This window comes from Melospiza melodia, chromosome 6 (assembly GCF_035770615.1).
Source record: "Melospiza melodia melodia isolate bMelMel2 chromosome 6, bMelMel2.pri, whole genome shotgun sequence".
Lineage (NCBI taxonomy): Eukaryota > Metazoa > Chordata > Aves > Passeriformes > Passerellidae > Melospiza > Melospiza melodia.
In genome coordinates, this window is record NC_086199.1 from 16,306,325 (window position 1) to 16,330,194 (window position 23,870).

At 38.8% G+C, this 23,870-nt stretch overlaps 1 protein-coding gene across 1 annotated transcript in view; it reads right to left on the reverse strand.

Annotated features, from left to right (window-relative positions):
* Positions 1 to 23,870, reverse strand: part of LOC134419726 (ras and Rab interactor 3-like) — a 149,949-nt gene that overhangs the window by 75,151 nt on the left and 50,928 nt on the right. Inside the window, exons 5-14 of the mRNA XM_063159363.1 lie at positions 23,086 to 23,170; positions 22,291 to 22,394; positions 21,502 to 21,576; positions 20,483 to 20,508; positions 19,738 to 19,791; positions 18,537 to 18,679; positions 13,787 to 13,956; positions 11,705 to 11,849; positions 2,285 to 2,451; positions 730 to 844 (exon numbers count right to left, since the gene is read on the reverse strand). Of these exons, the coding sequence (XP_063015433.1) occupies positions 730 to 844; positions 2,285 to 2,451; positions 11,705 to 11,849; positions 13,787 to 13,956; positions 18,537 to 18,679; positions 19,738 to 19,791; positions 20,483 to 20,508; positions 21,502 to 21,576; positions 22,291 to 22,394; positions 23,086 to 23,170 (1,084 nt within the window). The remainder of the gene's footprint in view (positions 1 to 729; positions 845 to 2,284; positions 2,452 to 11,704; positions 11,850 to 13,786; positions 13,957 to 18,536; positions 18,680 to 19,737; positions 19,792 to 20,482; positions 20,509 to 21,501; positions 21,577 to 22,290; positions 22,395 to 23,085; positions 23,171 to 23,870) is intronic.

A 23,870-nucleotide genomic window follows, 5' to 3' on the forward strand; every position in this document is an offset into this window, starting at 1 on the left:
AAGGCTATGGGAATTGAAATACTGGAAAAGAATAAAATTAGGTCTTTTTCTTATTCTACTGCTGTGCAGAGGATCACACTGTCAGCCCTAATGTTTTTCAACAACAGGAAGGGATGCTGCTGCCAGCATTTTACAAATAAAAAAGAAAACATGATGAAACTTAAACAAAACTAAAATATGAGAAAGCCTTTGACAATTTTAAATGAACAGCTGAGGAGAATGTAGATGTCAGTAATCCAAAACTCTTTCCAGTGCAGCTATTCATGTGTTCTAGTGGGAAAGAGGTCTGCATTTGGATGAGAACTCTGCCTGGAGCAACAACACTTCTGCCAGCTCTCAAAGCAGTTCACTTCCTTGGATTTGAGAGGTCTTCTAGAAATCAGTACAAGTTTTACATGGAGAAATGCTGGTCAGTGCTACTTCTTCAAACTAGTTTTTAATAGCTGATATTCTAGTTTTGTCTATGACTTTTGTCTTTTTACCCTGACTGAAACATGCATGGGACATCTGAGGTTGAATTACCCTCTAGAATGCTAGAATGTCCCACATCCCAATAAGCAAAAGACATTTTTTGGTTCACAATAATTAGCAAATAGCTTTGGCTTTTAATAAGGTTTTCAAACAGTAAAAATTAAAATAAAATTATAAAATTGCATTGACAATTTGTGTGTACAGAGGAAACAATTTTACATACGTAAGACTGCAGTTGTGCTTCAGCAGACACATTACCTTGTCTTGCTACTATTAAGCTGGCCATGCAGTCTGGGACACTTGTTCCTGCAGCCAGGAAAGTAATGCCCATGATCACATCTGGTATCCCAAGGGTGTATCCAATCACAGTCACCTGAACAAGGAGGAAGGTAGATAAACTTATCATATTTGGAAAGTCTCCTCATTCCAATGAGGAGAGTATGCCAGTTGTGGTATACTGTTTAACTTTGATTTCTGGTGTGGACTCTAACAGGAATAGACTCAGAATAATTATCCATTTCTGCAAATTAAATACTTGTGGAATAACCAGCATAAAACCAACCCTGTGCAAAGCAAAAGTACTTTGGGTTTTATTATTCAACATTCTGTGGACAAACAAAATCTCCATTTCCTGTTGTACTAACATGACATACTGCTGTTTTAAGGAGATACAGCAAAATCTGTGGGTTTGGGGTTTTTTTTGGTTTCCACAAATGGTAAGATTCTCACTGGTTCTCAAAAGGACTGCAACCAATATTATATTGCAATATAGTGGCAAAGATATAAAGAATTTATTACAACCTAGCACATGAAGAAGGAACTATTTTCTTGTGCAACTTCTCATATAATCCTGAAGGCAGCATGTCTGGTTACGCTGTCCCCTAATACTCCAGATGCAGCTTGAAAAGAGCTTAAGGAATCACTGAGGATTGCAGCAGAGCTCTTAGAAAGGACAGGGAACTGTATTTACTGGAACATCCAAAGAGGGCTGAAAAAACATCAAGAAAAGGCAGCAGAAAAGGAACCAGGCTTGTGTGAGAGAAGACTGGCCCAGGGACAGACAGCTGTTTCCCTGCTGACACTGCTAAGGATGGAAGTGTTCTAGGCTACGTATTGTTTTCTTGAAATAGTTTGCCAGTCCATCACATGAGGAAAATTGGACCCTACACTAAAAAAAAGGTGTATTTTAGGAACTCCACTGACAGTCCTTACCTTCAGGGGCAAGCAGAGGCCCAGGAAAAGAAGTCAGCATGAGTCTCTTGCTGAGACTGGTAACAAGGTACTGTGGCCCAGCTGCCTCTGAAAGCAGTATGGGCTGCAGCCTTAATGAGCACCTCTCTCACTTGCGAAGGGAATATCTATATATGGAACCAAGGTGCACAGTATGACCTTCCAAAGGACATATAATCGGATACAAATGTGTGCCTTTGGCTAGCAAATGGATTTCTTAAGCACAGTCTAAGTTAGAGGATTGGTTTACAATGCAAAAATTATATAGAAAGTTGCAAAAAGTACACAGAAAACACAATCTTTCATGAGAGGAAACAAAGTGGTTTTCAAATGCCTGACAAGCATTTGAGGAAAATAGATGTTCTCCAATACCTTCCTGTATTGTATTATGCCCTACACAGTAAAGGCCCCATTATTTCTGCAGAACAAAAGGCAGCAAAAATCTAAAGTTATAATAATTATTGTATGAGGTGAAGAGACTGCACTACAATTACATGCCTTTCTTTGACAAATGCACAGAAGGTTTTTACATACTTTGAGATGCACATTTCACTCAGTATGAAGTCCTGCTACATACACTTACCATCCACACCATGAAGTAAGAGAACAAGGCAATCCAGAGAGTGGACAAGACAAATGTCAGCATAAAGCACCTCTCCCAGCGTGGTTTGCTGCAGTTTGGAATTGTGGCAAACAGCACAAATATCAACGGCCATGTCAAAAGCCATTTAATTTTGTTCATTTTTCCCTCTGCAGGACAAAGGAAACAAACAGTTGAGCTTTCCCATCACTATGCCAGGCTCAGTTACACCTCTTTCAGCAAAGCAGATGATCCCAGAAGGATGTTTACAATCACGCATGGCAGCTCATTTTCCAGGGTACCTTTAAACTATACTTGGCCTTGTCACTTTCAGCCAAGTTCTGCATGCTCATCCACAATCTTCTTATAGTTAAGCCTACCAAGATCTATGAAAATCCATGGAAGAATTACAATGATTTAAAATCACAGCTGATATTAAAACAAAAATTAAGTCAGATTTGTTGGTCTTTCAATTGTATTACCACTAATCCAGAATTAAAAAAAAAAAAAATCAACAACAAAACCAACCAACCAAAAACCCCACCCTATCACCTTAATAGAAATACCAAAGTCCAAGTGGTGAAAATAACTTGCACATTCTTCGCAGCAACAGAAAACAGAAGCACAAGACCCAACCTACGAACGTGACAATTTTTTTTACATGCCTTATTGTTCTAACTTGGGCAGAAGTTTAAATAAACCAATACTTAGAAGATCTAGATTTGTTGAGTCTCTATCTGCATACAATACCATCTTGAAATGGTAAAAGAAAACTTCTGGGAAAAGAAACAAGGGAGTGACCTCCCTTGTACAGGTCTCCAAAATCAGCAGGTGAGAAATACCCAAGAACTGTCATCGCTGAAGACTGGGACACACCTTGCCATTTGTTTAAAATTTACAGTATTGCAAATATAATCTCAATACATAAAACAGAACTATTTTATAGCTGGGCTATAAGTAAATGCGGTACTATTCACACAGTTCATGAGGCATCCTTCAAGCAGGATGACAAATTTGTCTCTCAGGTTGAGTGAGAGTATCACAACCAACATCGTGGCCATTTTAGCTTGGGCTTTCTTTCCATTGTGTTTCCATCCAAGTAGGGGTTTCCATAATTAACTCATGAGGTTATGCTTGAGATCTACTAAAATATGCTGTTTTGAATAAAATCATTGATCACATTGAAGGAAATCATCAGGTACATCTTTCAGCAAAGTTATTTAGCTACATTATAAAGAACATTTACTAACTAGCTCCTATCAATTTCACCAGTCATTTTCTTTCAGCAAAGACTTTGGGATTTAAGATGTGCTTAACAGGAATTTTTGTTAGTGATTTTAATTGGATTGAACTCAGCCGTCTCGACCAATGTGCACCAGGTCGCAATGAAATTAAATATTTAACATTTAAAAATTAATAATATTTTTATCATTTATGAGGCTACTTCCTAGTTTAATTTGAATCCAAATGTCTTTATTAACCTATTTTTGTATATATTCTAGAACTATATTTTCTTGCTTGAGTTATGAAATAGCTTTTTAACTTGAGATTTTCTTGTGAATTTTGAGATGCCATCAACTCCACAGGAAATCTTAGACTAAGCTTTGCTCTTTAGTCCCATTTATAGCTTGTGGCTGTGGAACTCCTAATGCATAAAACTACTGAAGTGTCCCAGGGTCATTTCTGATTCTAGACTTTTGCATGTCACTGAGGATCTATTACAGATTTTACAGGGAAGATCTTTTTCTCTCTGCTTATGTATACTTCTTCACAGATTTTTTAAAAACAGTTATCTATTGCCTGTTCTGTCCAGGAAAGGACACTTCTTGGCTCACTTCTCTCTTTAGTTTTTAACAAGGCTGTAACTATTTTACAAAATATCCTATGGCGGTTTATACATGCTCCTGCTTAATTTGTTACAGTTTGGATTACTTAGATAGTTAATTTTTACTCTGTGTACTAAAGTTGTTCGGCTTGGTTCATAGTCCAACAAGTCAGCATGGCCTAGGCCAGTAACACTCTCACCACATAATCCCAAATGCAGGGTCAGTGGATGACTGATTGAAAAAATTGTGGATCCAATTCTGACCTGTGTGGGTGTAATTTGACTGACTTTGGTGCTGCTACACATAGGCAGTGCCTTTTCTCTTTTCAGTAACATAAATAAAAGAAACAGAACTGCCTTAAGGACACATAGAACCTCTGCTGGGGAATACATCTTGTCTGGGATCCTGTTTAGTATCCTGAATTGGTCAAACAAATGCTTAACTGAGAATGCATAGCGCCTTACCACTGGCACAGCTCTGTTTGTTCATTTCCAAGAAAACCTAATTACTAGTGGAGGAGGGCTTGCCTTTCCATTATCTTTGCTGATTTTGAATGGATGTGTGTCAGATTAAAATTCCTGGCTCTATTAGTGGTGATGTTTTCCCCACACAATGTCTTGAGTTGGAACTGCTTAGCTAGATGGTTTGTGGGAGTGATATTTGCATTCATTACATGGCAACAGGCTTGAGACTTTGGGGAAGAGCAGAGTGTAGTTCTGGGGTTTGCTGGGTTAACAAGAGAAGCCCAGTGGCCATTTGCAGTTAGCCTGGAATACTTTGGAACCACCATGGCCAAAGCAGCTTACTTGACACATTCTGCATTGGCTTCTCTTTTGTGTTTTGGTTTTCTAGCTTTTATAAACTTTTATATAAACCTTAAGTATAGTTTGCCTTGGTTTTACCTCAGGCCTTTTCATTCAGCTCCTACTGTCCTGGGTCATGGAACTTGTGTGGCACAGAAGGGTAAAGAAGTCTACTCCTATGCTGTAACTTGGCAGTTTTTTAAGATTTTCGAGTACATTTAGCAGCAACCTCAATGAAGTGGACTTTATTTTTTCAGGAAACTGATGACTTTATTCATTTCACCTGGCTTAGATGAAGGCACAGCTAGAAGATGCAAAGTCTTTTTTTTTTTTAGTTCTTTTGAAAGTACTTTTGCTGTTCTGTTGTTTTGGTTTTGACCACCCACTCTAAAATAATAATTAAAAAGATTTAATGATAAAGATTTTACAGTGAAGTATGCTTAATAGCTCATGACAAATTGTTTTACAACTCTTGAGTAGCTCCCTAGTACATCTGCAAGGAAGAGAATGATCATTCCCATTCAGGCCCTTATTCAATACACAGCTGTTCTGTCCCATTACAAGACTCCAGCACAGTTGTTTTACAGTGGTACCACACACTCCTGTGAGCCCTGGGTTTAAAGGTTCCTGCAGCAACCCACACAACTGAGGAAAAGTGTATTTTGCATCCCTCTCCCCTCCCAATAATGAAAGAATATTACAGAAAGCAACACTGGTCTACATTCTGTTCACAACACTCCTGTAAAACAAGAAGATGAGGGTTTTATTGCAAGGAGCTGTTTTCACTACTTCATACATCCATTTTTTTCTGTTTCCACAGATATTTGGAAGCCAAGCATGCCAAGTATTTCAGAGAGGTATCATTACAAAAGAGCTTGATTACAATGTTTCTGAAAACAAAGTGGCAGCCCTACAACAAAGAGCTCTGCTAATTTTCAACACATTCCTGGGCTGGTCATCTTTCCAGGTGTTATGCTCACAATAATTACTTTGACATACAGATAGTGTGTCCTGTTGAACAAAGCCAGCAACACATAACACAGCACTGTGAAGAAACAAGTATTTCCTTAAGGAGCTAGAGAAAATACTTTCTACAGAAAAAAAAAATAGAGTCCTATTTGCAACACTCTCAGGCAGCTGAGAGGAGCTCAATATAAAAGTGTGAAATGACATTTGTGTTAACCTTTAGACCAGAAGTGTAATCTTGAAGTAAATGCACTGATTGACCCCACTAAGTGTTTTTTGGTTTGCAATTTCAGTCTGCAACATGGAGCAGCCTTGAATCATACCAGTAGAACAAGAGGTACAAAATTAAAAGTGCTCCAAGTAATAATGGGCATTTTATCCAGGGGACCAAGCTAGAGCTAGTCTGAGACAGAACTTCCAAAGGCACACGGTGCCGGCAGCCCACACGTCCTAGTAAATAAGCTGCAGAGAAAACACTTTTTCAAGTTTAAACAGAGTGGAGTCCGTAACTACACCATTAGGAATCACATCTAAGTTATTGCAGCTAGTTAAATTTGACTGCTTTTCCATTTAGCTTTCCCTTTAAAAGCATGTCAGCCAAGCACAGATCTGAGCTCCAAACATGAGTTACTTCAGAACATGCCTAAAGCTTCCCAAGTGAAAGAAGCATCTCCTTACACAAAGAAATGACTGATCCAAAAAAATATAACATCTCTGAAAGGCACACAGGAGCTTCATAACAGTATGTTTGTGAATTCCTATAAATCTCTTAAGGTCACTTGAAAACTGGGAAAGGTATTGTCTAATTGAAATGAGAAAGGCTTCCTGAAGTTTCCTACTGATTGCTGTTTTTCCAGGGATTTTTTGCTAATGGTAAACTTAAAGTAGAAATGAGGCACATCCAGGATTGCCTAAGAAGATTACTGCTGCAAACTTTTTTCATGCTTCACTTAATTTTTAATTTTTTTAATTCCTTTTTTATCTTTTTAAATCTCTCTATCATTTTTTCATTTGGGAAGGACAAAACTCAACCAACCAAACAAAAATCTCAACATGTTTTTTCTCCAATTAAAAATGATTTTCCAAACACCTGTGCCCTTGGTTCTAATTAAGCTTTGTATTTACAAAGATGAATTTACACCCACATATTATTATCAATATCAAGTCAATTCTCAACCCAAAAATGTGTAAAAGTAACACATATGCCTCTAAACTAGGAACTTTGTAATAACCCAGACAGCAAGTAAATTTCTGTTAGAAAATGCTGTTCAGAGTTCAGACTGATTGGAAAACTTCAATATAAGTAAATTAGACAATCGGAAAACTTAATGAGTTTCTAGTCACGTCCAGTATCCAAAACACAACAGAGAAATACAAATTTTTCTCCTAAGTATGGTACACAACAGAGAAAAAAAATGAAGCAGATACAACAAACTAGATCTAGTGTGAATTTTCCAACAGGATTATTTTCTACAAAAAAATCTGTTGCAAAATAACAAAAAAAATTGTTAGAAAATGGCTTTCAATTCTTCATTAGGAAAATTAACACAGCAGCTGGCTCTCCACCTTCTTGGAAAATTCTTACTGATTCCAGCTCTGCAAATAATGTATAAATTGTGGAGGCAAGAGATTCTCTGTATGAGCACACTAGAAATAAGCTATGTAGTGTGTAAAACAGTACCCAAGGAGGCTTCCAAGTAGGCAGCAGACATAATAAAATATTTTTATTGCAGCTCTCCTGCAACAGACCTTTGGAAATTTTTTATTCCTTTGGAAAATACCACGGTTTTACTTCTCATCCTCATCCAAAACAGACTATTTTTCAACCTACTGATACTCTTCTCGGAAGTTTCATTTTCCAGAATACAAGTTCCAAATTCCAGACCGTCAAATCTGTCCAAAACAACTCAGATTTCTATTTTCAGCCTGTGCCCTTACCACGCTTTGAATATTTGGATTTATGCCAATAATCTTCTCTTAAATACACATTTTTGGTACAGAGAAAACTGGTCTACAAAAAAGAATTTGCTCCAGTACACAGAAATGAGGTTTACTCTCAGAGTTACCATAGGTTTCCACCAGACAACATTCAACAAAAGTAAGATGTAACTGAACAGAGGTAGCCCCCACATCTTGTTAGAATTGTCTGGATTTTGGCCTGGTTTATTCTGTATGTTTTAACCTTGCTGTCTAACAAAAAGCTACAGCCTCCTGAGTGCTCAAGCGAGGTGCACTGGGTTTGCCTTGTCCACTGTGTTTCCAATAAAGGAAGACACCAAGTGAAGTGAGCATGAGCCAGGTTCAAAGTAAGTAAAAGGTTCTTCTCAAAATCATGAAGCTCCTTCCCAAAGGATGTTGTGTGTGTTAAATGTCTGCAAAGATTCAATGACAATTAGACATTAACATTAGGTTAATGAAGAAGAAACACACTAAGGAATTTTAGATCACAATTTTACATCCAGACCAAGAAGTTCCTTGAAGTGAAAACAGCAGAACATCAACTTGTCCGGTCTCACTCTTCCCCAGGCTTCTTCATAAAATCATGGCAGGAGTCAGAATATTGAGACAAATGTTTGTTTTGACCAAGTGCAAACATTTTATATGTTTTTAGTAGATACTGTTAATTTTTTTGCTTCTATCCCACAAGTTATTTTTGTATTTTGGATCCAAACAAAAATGGATAGGATTGCTAATCTCCATTATTGCCATCTCAGTTTAGCTCGAGGAATTATTATTCCTGTTTTAGCTAGCACCATCATGACTTATATAAAGCATCCATGCTCCAGTTCTGTAAGAGAAGTAGTTCTTCATTCCTGTGAAATGATCAGGAGCTGAGATCACAGAGTATTTTAAAGGGTGCTGAACATGTGACAATGGAAGGGATTTAAGCATCCATTAAGAGCTGCACAGAAGTGCTTTTCTGAGTCTGGGCTCTAAAAGACCATGGAGCTATGCAAGGGCTTTAACACACCATTTTGTTGTCAACATATGCCTGCACAGTTTTGTCCTATTTTGTTCTGATCTGTGGGGTGTGTTTTTAAAGTTTAAGACCTGTTTTCAAACAACTGTAATCACATTGTAAAGCTTCAAATGAGCCTTTCTCTTGGGAGATAATCATCAACAGCTAAAGGTTAGGTCAAGAAAGAAATTCCTCTTCTAAAGATAATGTGTTTTTCCCACACAGAAACCAAAGGCAAAGGCTGTTTGAATGATATCATATGCAGTTTCCATAAAAACTGTATGTTGTCTCCTTTTTCATGATGGTTCTGAACCACACCCACACCCAGGAGTGAATCTCTCTGGATGTTTGACAAAGGGGATATATGCTGGAACAGTCTGAGACTGTTCTCATGTAACAACTATATTCTCTATTTCTGCTTGCTAAAGCCCTACACTTTTTGCTGAGCACTCCTGTTGACAAAGGATAAAAAAAGAACAAAATGTAAAAGACACATTTTGAGATGAAAAATAATAATTTGTCATCAGATTAAACTAATTCAGAGATGAAACTTTATACTTCTCTTCTGTTTCCGAAAAAACCACAAACTTCTCTTGCAAAAGTATCTAGAATACGCAATTTGAAGAAAGTAAAATCCCAAATTAGGCTAAAGAATGTGATTACAAAACAGCACAAAAAAGGGGTTGTGCCTACTCACAGCCATTGCAGCTGCAGCTCCTGAAATACAAGAATGGATTTTTTACCTAGGACACCACAACCAATTGAATAGAAAAGTCATATTGAAAAGTGAAAGCCTATTCTTCAGAGAACACTTTCCAGTACTGAAAAAATACATGAACTTCTGATCTTTAGAAAATGTATGTGTCTTATTCCCAGACTGAAAATAAACCAAAGAAGACCAGAGGGGATTCTTGGAAACTCTCTGCAAGCTACCTTTTCCCTGAAACCAGTTTTCAATGTCCAGATTTTTTTAGGCTACTGATTGCACCACAGTACTTAAACAACAACAAAACGTGATGCTGGTCCTCCCAATTTCACCAAACTCATTAAAGTAGTGCTTTGGAAAGCATAACGAAAGAATTCTCAGCCAGAACATATGAGTTGAGCAATGAGAATCCAACCAATGGGTAATCCACCCCAGACAAGAGGAGTGACTATACCTGAAGGAAATGATGAGGATTTTATGCAACCACTTATTCAGTTTTATGCAACTCTCTTGAGCTCATGTTGAAGTTTTGCTCCATTCAGTATGAATTGGATCACTAGTGGTTCCACTCTGGCCTGTTAAACCTCACTTTATCTTTAAAGACTTTCTCAAAAATGCAGAAAAAATGCATTTAAAGAGGACCAGTGACATAGCTAATAACTCCCTCTTTAGTTCAAAGCATTTTGTCTATTGTGAATGTCACACACTCAGGAAGCTCTTATCTGGCATTTACCTATATTTTATTCATAAAAAAGCTGCCTGGAAAGTAAGAAGAAATGCATGATTGCACTACCCTAATCAAAACTTCTATCCAAGAACTTGTTACAAACCATCTCAGTTTAAAATCTTCTTTACCAACAGAGGCAAGGGTGGTCAAGGTTTGGAGCAGAGTGCTGATGGAAGCAGAGGAATCACTGTCTCTCTAACTTGGGTTAGCGGTGGACACAGCAGTGCTGGGTTAATGCCTGCACTCATTGATCTCAGAGGGTTTTCCCAGCCTTAATTCTTCTAGAATTCACTGATGTTTAGATGGTTTGTGGAGACCTTTTTCCTTTTCAAGAGCTGTTTATTAGTTTCTGTTGTTATTATTATTATTACTACTACTCTTATCATTAACATGCTCATGTGCACAAGCATATTACTGACTTGAATCCTGTTAGTTCACCACACAATAAAAATACTTTTTTTCACTATCTCATGAATGACCAGAAGTTCATCTAATGGGCCTATCTTCAGTGAATTTGTTTGCTTCCATTCTTCAATCCATGCAAGAAGCTCCTGTGGGAGCACAGTAAAACAGGAAAACATACACCATCATCTAATCTTCACACAGTATGCTTCAATGTTGGTTCAATCACAAACATCTCTTCTACAACGACAGCCACTGAAGCAATGGGATCACTAAGAAATTAGACATAACATGGAAAATGCTTCTTTTTCACTGGATGTGGTTTATCCCTGCCAAGCAATTCTTACATTAAACAGGAATTATGTGACAGGCTACATGTCTGTAAGGGCTGACCTAATCTCTGCTGTCTAATCCCCAAAGCGTTTGGGCAGGAGTCAACCTGCAATGTGCCAAGGGCACCAGCACAAGACATTGGTTATAGACAGCCCTTTACACCAAAGAATTTCCAAAAAATTTTTAAAGGTGAATACTTTTGCATACAGCTATTCTAACAATTTTAAACACTCTCTCTCTCCCTAAATATCTTTTACTCTTCATCCAAGAAGCCTCCCTCACTACAGTCACTAGAACAATTTATTATAAATTTATACACCATGGTGCATCTGGCTTAGCAATTTCCAGCAAGTCATTATTAACTGCTGACTTCAAAATTATTTGTAGTAATTTTGAAGTATTCATCAGGTCATTCTGACATGTTTCAGTGTAAACTTCTCTTTCCTGTTTTCCCTTCACCTCTGGCAAATCAGCACTTCTACCATGGCTGCCCATAATGACTGGAAAACACTTTCCAAATATCTGCTTTTAGTCACCCAGCCTCCAGCCCAGTTTTACTGTCAGCAAATCCATCCTTCAGATAGTCAAACCTGTCCCTTTCCTCCTCTCTCCCCACACATGTTGTCTTTCTACATCCCAGCATTTGGCATTTTAATTACATTATTTTTCAGGACTATAAACATCTAGAAAGTAAGCCTTACCTGGCACTGAAAATGGAGTTAGACTGTCCTGTTCATTCTCCTCTTCTTGGTTCCCCACAGGGATGTTTCCATTTTCAATATTCTCCTGTCTCCTGTTCTGAAGTGCTTTGCTTGAGCCATTGGCAGATTGGATTAACCGCTGGCGCTGCAGGGTCAAAACACAAAATTGCCACAGTTCAGAAAGTATTTACTTGGTACATCTGAATTTTGCTCTCTGTCCAGTCCCAATCACATGAGCCATGAAGTTTCTCCTCAAAGCTTTCCTTTTGGTCAACAACAAACCTGTCAGTGGCCTACCTATCTTCAGCAGGCATCAGGCTTCACCAGGTTAACCATACACCTCAAAATTACTGGCAGGAGTCTTCCAAGCCATGATGGAGAATGTTGTAACATTTGTTGTTCCACCCATGTTTGAACCAATGTAGTATTCTAAAGCACTTCTCACTCAACAGTTCCCACTCATACCAGCAATAGCACCATAATTAAATGGTAACACTCAAGACACTTCTGCACAATTAGAGTTGGCTTATGAATGACTCATTATCCAGGAGCTCTCCTTCTCAGATCCAACTCTTCTGTTCTTCCTCCTTCTCAACTCCATTCACTGAGGTAATTTTTCCTATTTTTAATTTCAAAAGGAAGACTAATCCTTATTGCCTTTGTCTGAGTACATGAAGCTCATAATTGGCCCTGCAGACATGTACAAGAACTGCTGCAGTTCCAACACACAGTAAAACAATTACAAGGACAGGTTTTAAACATGAGTATATATACCCACTCATGCACTGGAGAATGTCAGATGGAACATTCCATCTAACATTCTTACTTTTACTTACTTAAAGTTCTTACTTTTATAAAAATATTATTATTTTAATTCATTAGATGAGGTCATGCAGAGTTGAAAAGTGTTCTCTTTTCCTGCCAAATAGCAAATTCCTAAAAAGTGCTCTGAAATGCCTTGAAAAATAAAGTAACTGCACAAGATGCAAAAAAATTTCTGAAAGCAGTATCAACATACTCTAGTGAAAAATAGAGAAAAATCCTGAGTATTTTGCAAAGCTTGTGAATATGTAAGCGAGAGTACACAAGACCATACACCCAAAATGCTCAAGTTTAGAGAATGTTTTTTGCAGATGCTTAAAGGGCCAAGTATCAGCTTTCTACCCACACAGCTATTAAGAACTTTTCTCTGATCAATGAATTGACTTCGAGGATTACAAAGTCAACTATTGCCATATGCCCTGTCTGATCTACTTCTGACCATAACACTTTTCACTATTTTACCATCAAACTGGATTTTTGTTACAAATATATTAATGATGCTTTCTTCTATTGTGGAATTCATAAGGCTGGCTGAAATCTATTTATTTACTTGCCAGAGTAAATACCTCTCATATTTGATATTGTGGGAGCAAACTAAAAAATCCTGCCTTCATAAAACCCAAGGTAGGTAGGCCAAAGATTTCACTCCTAGTGCTTCAGCAAGTTCAGAACAGCCACACTTGCCAAGTCCTGCCACTTCAGTTGCAGGGTATGGAACAAGCAATATACATTCATGGCAATGTATCAAGTAAGAGGGAACTGAAACCATCCAGGGCAAATTTCCCTCATGAAAATATTTTGGTCCATTTTTATTTTGAGTTGAGGACTACAGTGAATACTAAAGAGGTAGGTAAATCTCTGAAGGAATCCTGAAGTGTTAATAATACAAGAGCACTTTTTAAAATTTTTGGTTGCCTTGTCCATTATCCTTTCTTAACCTAACCACTTCTGCAATAATCAAAACCAATTCTTCTGCTATAAATAAAATCTAAATGTGCACATATGCACATATGAAGTAAACATCTTCTGTCAGGGAGATAAGGCAGTCCCTCCTTTTTGACTGCCCTCCCATTAAAACAGGCAACATCACCAGTGGGGAATCAATCTTCAGATCTGTTCTCATATAGCTGCTTGAGAAAGACCTAGTTCTATCCCAACTACAGGAACATGGGAGAATCTGAATTCCAGGGTCACTATGAACACAGCTCTTTGGTAACCCCTCTGCCTCACGGTTATTTTCTGTTTTCCTAATGAACATACCTCGTTAATGATGAGCCGGCTCGCCATCCGCATCCTGGTGCGTGGTCCAAACTTATTTGTGATCATAATCCGTAATCCAGCTTCAGGGAACCGGTATTTGGGAGGACTGGAGCAGATTATCTCATCCACCATCACAACACTGTTTTTGCCATACTGCTGTATCCCCTTCACTAATGATCACAATGGACAGAGTTAGGAGTGGAACTGACCCTACCACGCATCCCACCATCCAGAGCTGGGTCTTTTCAGGCTCAGGTGGGGGAAACATTTATCTGAATGCCAGAATTTATGAGTGCCTTTCTTTTGATATTTCTGCAGCAGGATGAATCTCCTCATCAGTTGTGTGCTTTCTTAAGATCGCATGCTGGAAAGGGATTTCACTCTACTAAGGCAGCCTCCAAGCCACTGTCAGATTGGTGGGAGCAGTTTTTTCCCAGCTGTTCATGCTGTAGTACCAGTTTTATTTGCTTATGTTCCACTAGAGTTTTGTACCCTTTCTCTAGAAGTGTTTGCACTGTGGCAGTGTAGACAGCACTCCTGAAACCTCTACAGCTGTTCCACTGGATCAAGGTGTTGCACATGCAGAAGGCCCTAATGTTGTGCTCACTCCTTGTGGAAATCTTCACTTCACAGAATATTACCAGTATCTCTCACAAGAAAAATTTGAAATGATGACAAGGATTGTCAAGAACAAATCTATGGCTCTAACTAACAAAGTAAGCCTTTGTTAATATAAAGGAACCCATACCAAGATTACAAAGTTAACAAAATTCTACCATGTTAAGAACACAGAGACAAAATTTTATTGGGAATCAGCACAAGTACAGGCAAGGACTTTAGGAGCTCACCAACAAACCAATATTCTCACAAATGCTACAGACTACACAAATCAAGCAGAGCAAGGCTCAGCAGACAGGAGACATACCCATGAGGTGTTAGAAAGCAGGGCAGGAAATAGATACATAACTAAAATAAATATTAATTATTACATATAATAGAATGTACAGAAAAAAATTATTTGCTGCTTGTTTTCTGCTTTGCTTCGCTTGGCCTCCCCCTCTCCCTCCCCTTTTGTATTGTTACTTACATTAGGAAGAGGAGGAGAATTTAGGAGGTAGAAGTGAAAGATAATTAGTGCATGGTTCCAGTCAGGAAGCAAAGGAAATCTAAGAAAACATTCAAACTCAAACAATGGAATTAAATGGACCTGTTCTAAACACACAGAAGCCTATATTGTTACTCTTTTGCATTGTTACAGTGTTGAAATATTTCTGTTTTCCGGGAAGACTGGATCCATGCATACATCTAAGTCACATCATGCAAAAAAAGGCTTTGCTGTCTCAAGCATCTTCTAGCACAGCTGCAGTTGAAGAAATACATTTTCCATAATGATTCAACAAGAAAAACCAGTAAGCCTGTAAATCACCAATAAACATCTCTAACTTTCACCCTTCCAAGCATTTGAGGGTCTTGCCTTGTTTCACTAAAATGGGTTCAGTGAGTACACTGGGGTCACCTGAAGTGTCATAAATAGAAGATCCCTGGTTTCACAAAGAAATGTGCCCTACTCAAAGAATCCACTCTGGAGTCTGTCTTGCAGCTTAACATCTCTCATACAGAACAGAACTAGGGGCAATTTTGCATTTGCTAAATGTAAAGGAGCAGCTATCCTCCTCTATCCCAACATCTGCACCAAATTAACCTTGCTGAGTACTGTGGCTGATGATGTAAATAAGGAGCACATCCACTCCAGTGACTCTTGGAGTGTAGAAGCTTTCCTGTGAAGGAATATTCAGCCAGACAGGTTTCCTAGGAATCAGTCCTCACGGAATAGGACTCAACCACATAAACTTAACATTTGCTTTAGCTAAAGAAAAATAATGTTTGACAGCAATGCTGGCAGGGACAAAAAGGCCTGATATTCACAGTCTCATCAGATTAACTGTTCCCAAGTGAGTTCCTCCAGAGAATTAACCAAAATGCTTCATCTTACAGTGACAGGAAAAACATGGGAGCACTGAAGTTACTCTGAAACTGTTTCTTAGAGCCCTATGAATAGAGCAAGCAAACACTCCCCTTTGAGAAAAGTATCATAATTAAAAACTCAGGGCTGCTGTAGAATACCTCATACTAAACATATAGTTAAGTACTGCAGCTCTTCTGACTTGCTGTAGCACATTGCTCTTATTATATTCATTATTTTCAGCTTGACTCCCCATGCCTATAAAAAACAACATACCTTAGCCCCATATAGTATGGACTCCACCTAAAAGTTGTTTTAAGAAATGTGAAAAGGAGAAAAGCCTTTTGCACTCCTCCTTTGTGATAATCCTTAAGAAAAAACTCTACTGAGAACAGCTTTTCTTTCCAACAAACTTACTGCTCACCACCAAAGGTTCAGCACTAACAGCCCTGTCAAAATCGACAGAAAGCTTCTTGATGACTTTAGCTCTGAAAGCCAATCCCTCAGAAACCTGCTTTTGTCCAAATTTCTGGTTTCAGGCAGGGGTCAAACCATGCCACCTGGTGGTAATTTGGGTCAACACAATAAAAGTCAAGGGTAATACACATTTGTACTTTGAAAATTGGAGCAACATTCACAAAGTACATCTAGTTTGCCTTTACCTGTGCGTGCAGAACTCACCCTTGAAATGAAATTTTTCTTATGGTGAAAATGCCTCCTTTTTCTTTCTGAAATTTGAGTGATGAAAGGTTTTATATTGTACCACAGGAAGCTCTTGAAAGTAATGAAACTTACAAGCATTAAAGAGCTTTACAGGGTTACACCTTTCACCTGCACCCTGAGCAACAGACTATCCTTGCTAAAAGCAAAGTTCCTCACCCAAAGCAACTGCTCCTCCAGGGGAAGTAATCAGGCTTTCCTCCTGTGGAAAATCAGATTAAGGTCAAACCTACACCTTGGTGAAGCCAAGGGAGGTTTTTTGGTGGATCCTGAAACTGTTCAGCAGTGCAAGGCAGAGGCCAGCCCCAGTTCTCCCCTTGCTATTAGCAGTGCTCCTATCTGAAAGCTGCTGCTGGGGAAAATGCAGTGAAGCCAGTTTGTGGCAGCTAAGAGGGAGTCACTGAAGGGTCATGGCATATTTTGAGAGAACAGGAGGGCAGAAGCTGGAGGCAGCCATGTGACAATTTTCTAGAACAGCATCTTGACACATAAAGCAGTTAGGCTAACACTGCCATCTTCCCCTCCCACTGCTCACTCCAAATCCTTAATCTCTTCTTTCCGTACTTTCTCAGGCAGGTTTGCCTGTGACAGTACCTACACTCTGGCTCTTTGAACAATTGTGCAGCATGTATTTGTGCAATGGGTGCTGGAGAAGGCAAAGGGAATCTGACTGAAACTGCAGTACCAGTGCCTCTTTGAGGCAAAATCAGAAAAGAAATCTCATGTGCACAGTTGCTACTGGAGCCTTCTTGCTTTTTTTCGTGCACATTCTTCACAAGCATTCAATAATCTACACATTTCCTTGAAAAGGAAACAGACACACAGGCAAGTAGTCTCTGCTATTGTCTCTTTTCCACAAGGGCTAGAGAGGAGAGCCTGCTGGGAGATGACATCAGAACCCAAAAAATTCCTCAAAAGTACAAACAACTACTATCTGTAGTGTTTAACTGGATCACCCTTCTCCCATGTCTCCACTTGAATACAGGAAGCATTTGTGGAACCTTGCATGGACACAAATCCACATGCAAGTGACAGACCTCAGTATATCAGAGCCAATGCTCCCAAAAGGTCACTATAAAATGAGATTAAAGCATTTCAAAGGCACCACCATGTCCTATGAGAAATAATTTTAAATTATTATTGTCTAAACACCTTATCTAGGACCAGAGCAGAAGTGTGCTGTTGCTGAATAAACCTATATCTACCTTATGGTAGGGATACCTACTAATATCTACCTTAAAGAAATCCCAGAGCAGAAAAAAGCAGGATTCTCTAAATTCCTGTTTAGTATTATTTGTGGGGATCTTTCCAATGCTACCAACATTGCTGATGAGCTCAGCCTCCTAGGATGGGAGATGTGTGCAAAGAACAAAGTGAGGAGACCTCACTTGTTAAGAGCAGCCCAAGTGCTCACTAAGTTACATGGTTTGTACTTGGAAAGTGGAATGATTTTGCTCTACAGAGAAAAGAGATAATAGAATATAAGAGAACAGAGAAGACAAAGATAAAAACAGGCTTAGAAAGCAAGCCAAAAATACCCAGGCATTTTTGCTTACTTTCAATATCACAAGCTGTATATCATCTTTACAACAAGGGCACAAATAGCAAGAACCTGCATTTTTAAATTTTACATATGTGTCTGGTGATGTATACAGACTGTTTGGGCATGTGAAAACCAGTCCTCTAAGGATCTGAACTCAACATGTCTCTTGCCCACTGATCTGCCCATGTCCTTTCCTTCAACATCCACATCTCAACTTCTCATTCCAAACTAATTTTTGAAGTGAAAATTGCTTTCTTCTTGGTAAAAAAATGTATTTCTTTCACAATGTTGTAGCTTGTCACTGAACAGGAGATAAAATGGAGCAAAATTGCCAATGTGCAAAGCAGCTTGTTTTCAGAATATAGAAAAAAAGAAATTTTTTTTTAATGTGCAATGAGACTGCTGAATTATCCAGTTAACCCTGCTTACAATTGAGAAGTGACACTGTTTTGATTTGCATAAAAGAAATAAAAAGGATATCCTGTGAACTACTCTTTTTCCAAGTCCTGTCTGCTCAGCCTTACCTTTCCATAGTAATGGAATGGATGGGTCATCACAACTAGAGGCATAACATTTATTACCATCTTCCAGCTCATTGTTGACTGTGTCACCATTTCCAACATTCTTGCTTTTAAGGGTGAAGAAATTTTGCATCCTCACGTTGTACCTGAAAGTGCAAAGAAAAGATCTCTAAAAAGGCTGGATTTTTGCATTTTCTCAGCAAACTTTAAAACCATCTGAGAACAACTTATGCAGGCAAGCAGAAAAGCCTGGACGCATGTTCTCTGACAATTAATAGAAAGTGAAGAGAAAGGACTGTCCAACTCAGTGGCAAGCTGACAGGAAAGCAAGGACTGCACCTATCTCTTATGACATAGAGCAAACTGCAGAAAGGCACTGGAGCAGATTCAGTGAAGGCACAACACTGGAGCTGTTCATTTTGGAGCCAGGACATTCACTATACAGCAGCTTCTTTCCTCCTTCATCAGCTCACAATTCACCTCACTGTTTCTTTCAGTACTGTCAACCCTGTGGGAGGGCTCTTGAGCATTTCTGGGACTGCTGACCATACACTTTTAAAGACAGAATACATCTATTTTAGCACTAGGGTGGGACCTAAGAGGGCTTGCTAATGACTCTGCTAAGACTTGGTGTAGGAGAAAAGGGAGTTCCAACAGGGTGATTTGTGAGGGAAGGGCACCAAGGGATGTAAGTCTAAGCAACCTGCAATAGAAGGGGGGACTCAGACACCTGCAGTAACAGTGAGACCTCTCACTCTCCTGTCAGAGGCAGGGACACAACAGAAGATGTCAGTAAACAACCTGGTATGAGATGGTCTGAAGACAAATACATGCTTAGCGCTCTATCTAATGTTCCTTGACCTCATTCTCCAGGGAGTCCAAAATATGTGTAAGAGCTGACATGATGTGTGTTTACAATCCAGAGCACCCTGCCAACTTTTTATATACCTTTGTATAAATGACAGCTTTCTCAGTTTATTCTGAAAGCCACTTTACCTCTGTGCACTATGAAAAGGATGCATGAAAGTATTTGCTGATGATTAAGCACAAACCTAGAATTAAATTGACTAAGCATAAAACCCAACAGATCTAACACAGAAACATGACTGGCTGTATTGCCCTCAGACAGGAAGGCCAAGGACAAAACAAGACCAAAAGAATGATGGTCAGTAATCAAAAGGGTACAGTAAGGAGAAGTACTTACTTCATGATAAGTATGTAGAATGAATACATAATGATGAGTACAAGGCTTTCCCACCTCAAAAAGACAGAAAGAAGGGTTAGAAGGCCATTCCAACAGCTGTATGCTTTACAAGTTTTATGCAGGAGTGTGCCTTAAACATCTGGTACCAGTCACATTTGTGCACACAGGACTCACATCATTAAGATTAGATGGTGTCTCAGCAGAATGAGAGGGGAAGCAGAATCTCAAGTTTCAATAAACATGCAAATAAACTGCAATGCATGTATTTCAGAAATGTGCTATGCAGACTGAAACCACAGCTACCCTAAGAGCATCATAACACCAAGGCCTTTTGCAATTCAGTGCTGAAGCACAGGCCAGGCACTCTGAGAGCACTGTGAGAAGGTGCTTATGATCCTCCACTAGGATTCACTTTGGAGTGCTCATTGGAACACTTGGCATCCCCACAAATATCAGCAGTCAGAATCAGAGCATAAGAGTTTTGGTTACCCCCTCTGCACATGGCAATCTTGGGGCCTTACACAGAGCCCATGTACTTCCTTGATGTTTCCTGGTTCTTATACTTTCTTTCAGTTTTCCATGACCATCATAAAAACTAAGCCCAAACCAAACATATAGGATTTCCTAAGTGTTCAATCCAGCTCATACTCAGCGTGAGGAATGAAAGTCAATTACACTTCAACTCTATTTACTGGTGAGCCTCATGGCAAATACAGGACCACATGGAATAATTGACACAACTTACCATTCTATTTTTTCATCATATATGAACTAGAAGAGGGGGGAAAAAAGGAAACACATAAATTGACTATCTCAAAAAACTGTCATATTTCTTCACAAATATCTGCTATATCTAGACAAATCTACTCAAGTTTTGACCCTTTCTAACCAGAACTTCCACTGTATGGATTGTGCTGCTCACAAAACACAAACCTTGTGAGCAAGACCCGGATCCCTGTCAGTGGCTGTTTTAAGAACTATTAAGGCAATGGTGCAAGCATGTGAAACATGTGAAAGACAGATATGCACTCAGGTACCTACATGCTATGTTGTGCAAATGACAGCAAAGTCACTTGTTTAAAAAAAACTTAACTCTTGAGTCCTTCTAACAGCTAGACCAGTTGCAGCAGAAGAGCAGGCATTTTACTTCTCTTGGATCAAGTGGTTATACAGATTTTACTCCATCCTGTGTAACTGCTGGTACTGAATACACAGCTAACGATCTGCTTGCATTACAAAATACAGACTAAGTGGATTCTTCACTGCCTTGCCACCAGACACATTAATGTGTACATTCAGGACCTACTGTACTGCTCTAGATGAACAAAGTGGTATCTCACCTGTGCTCTACATGGAAAAAACTTAGCCAGAATCAGAAATAAAATTACTGTGTAGAAGCAAGAAACAGCCACCTTCTCTATTTAAAATAGATGAGTAGCTCAAAATTTTTCATCTCCACATCAAGCAATCTCCTTGGTCTGAGGAGAGTGCTATCTGCACTGCATAACAGTATCCTACTAGCCTGCAGAACTTTACAAACCCTAGGGACATAATGAATGGACACTGATGGACATGGTGGGCACCTATTCCACAAGGCTGTATGAAATTTTCGTATTTATACAACATTGTGGAGCTCAGCTCTCACTTCCAGATGCCACTACAACTAGCTAGGAAAATAATTATTTGCCAGTGTGTATAGTGAACAGGCTGGTCCACCAAAAATTCAAGCAATGAAACACAGTAACTGATAAGAGAGCTACTTACCACAATAAGTACAATCACTGATATTGTGTAGTACACAGAATCCCTGAACACAGCCCACTGGGTGAGACAAACCACCTGAAAAACACCACACCTTCAGCCAACAAAAATATGGGATTTCAAAAACAGACAAACAATAGCCCCCATCTTAAAATAACTTAGGTGTGTGAGCGGAATAATTATTATTACTAGCAACAATTCTGAAAAATGCAGTTCTACACTACCATTACCATCCACCAGTCTGTTAGAAATGGATCTATAATAGGCATCAGTAATAAAAATAATATAGAAACTTCCATTATTGAAATACATTTCTTACTAATGATACTTGACTTGGTCATAATTTCAATTGTAAAGTAAAATTCATTGTACTACAGTAAATCAATTGTTCCTTGATCCTGTGGATATACTGGACTTACTACCTGAAAAAATATGATAAACAATTTAATCATCTATTGAGTAAATGGAGCAAATCTCATGCTTGTGTCCCAGATTCTTTGACTGTCATCAGTACAAGGAAGGATCAGCAGATGCCAATGATCAGTTGATTGTAAACACAGGACTGTATTAGGACCAGTTTCCTCTGTATGCTCCATATTCAGAGTGCTGACACCACAGCTGAACTTTTTAGAAACACTCACTATTTGTAAAGCATTTGTATAGTCTTTCCAATCTTTGAGGTTATTCACAATGCCATTTTTGTCTGTGATTTTGTCCTTTTTTTAACATATGCTCATGGAAACCTCTAAATTGTAAGCAACTGAACTATATAAAGACAAGTATCTTACTAACCTGTCCTGCAAACAGTCCACAGACACCAACAATGCAGAGGATATTGAAAACTGCTGAACCAACAATGGTCCCAACTCCTACATCTCCATGAGTGATAAATACACCTGCAGAGGGAGCAAAATATACATAACTACCTGTGTCATTTAATTTTAGGTTGCTCAGAACACATACTACTTGTGAAGTAGAGACCGTTTCAAAGATTACCCAAAACATGTTTCATAATTAAGGCTCACTTCTCTGTGTAATAATTTGGTCTTTTAGTCTAGCTAGCTGTGGCTTAAAACCTTTACATATATACTTTTAGTAAATGATTTCTCAACTAGTTAGGTCAACAGTAACTTCTGTTTCACAGCTTAGTTTTCAGTGTGCCACGTCCCTCAGCCTGCTGGCCACACTGCTCCTGGCACAGCCCAGGACACAGCAGGTTTTCTGGGCTGCAAGTGCACACTGGCTGCACAGCGTCAGATCATGATGAGCTCATCTTCCAACATCCCCAAGTCTTTCTCCTCAGGGCTGCTCTTAATCTATTTCCAAATATATCAAATTACTTCTCAAGGGACTTCAATAAATCTCTTCTTTTGCGTCCTGTGCTCAGAATCAGACATTCCTCTCTGTGTTTTGAGAGAAGACTCACAGTTTCATGAGATATTTTGAGTAGTTAATGATACCATGAACCACAGACTGGCTGACAGTTGCAATTGCTGATTATAAATTGTCAGAAGAACAGGTACCTGTGCTTAATCTGCTGCTGATTTTTTAACAGATCTCAAAAAAGCTTGTGTGTGGGCTCCATACCTATAACAGATGCAAACAGTTCTGGGGTGGAGCTCCCTGCTGCCATGAATGTGGCTCCAGCAACATCTTCACTCAAATGTAGTTTCTAGAAGAAAACAATTGGTAATTTCAGCACTGCTACTGTATTTACATTGTGGACTTCCACAGTTATGTACGTAAATGAATAATCAATTGTGGCTCACATGGAGCTGATTAAAGAAATGTATCTCTGCAGATTCAAAAAGATTGTAAACTTATCAAATTGTTTTCATTAATTTACTTCTGTAACTCTAAACACAGTCATTCAATTCCCCAACTCCTAGGGCTTCTGAAATTCAAAAATGAAAACTGGTAACAGAACACTGCAACCTTTGTGAATAAATCCTACAAACAGCAGGCTGGATTCTGGCTTCACTTTTCAACTGTGTTAATCAAAAGCGAGTCCTCTGCTGACACAGATAAAATTAGTCCAGTTAGACAGAGAGAGAGCTGGGCATGGTAGAGAGATCTATTTTTACGATGGTGTCTCTTAAGCTTTAATAGGATATAGGTAACTTAGAGTTCTCAGACCAGCAAAAACACGTGCAGGTCCACAAGTGGGCTGCATCAATTTAGCAGTCTAAAGATCTTTCCCTTGAAGCACATTTTTATGAAGGAGTTTTTTTCCTTTTTGAGAGTCTCTACAATCATGTTTAGTACACTATTTTTCTTTCAAGGATAGAAAAGTAACTAGGGACAAAAGGAGAAGTAAAAAAATCCTGTATTTTTCAAGCAGTTTGCCTGAAAACATCTTAAGCTGATAACAA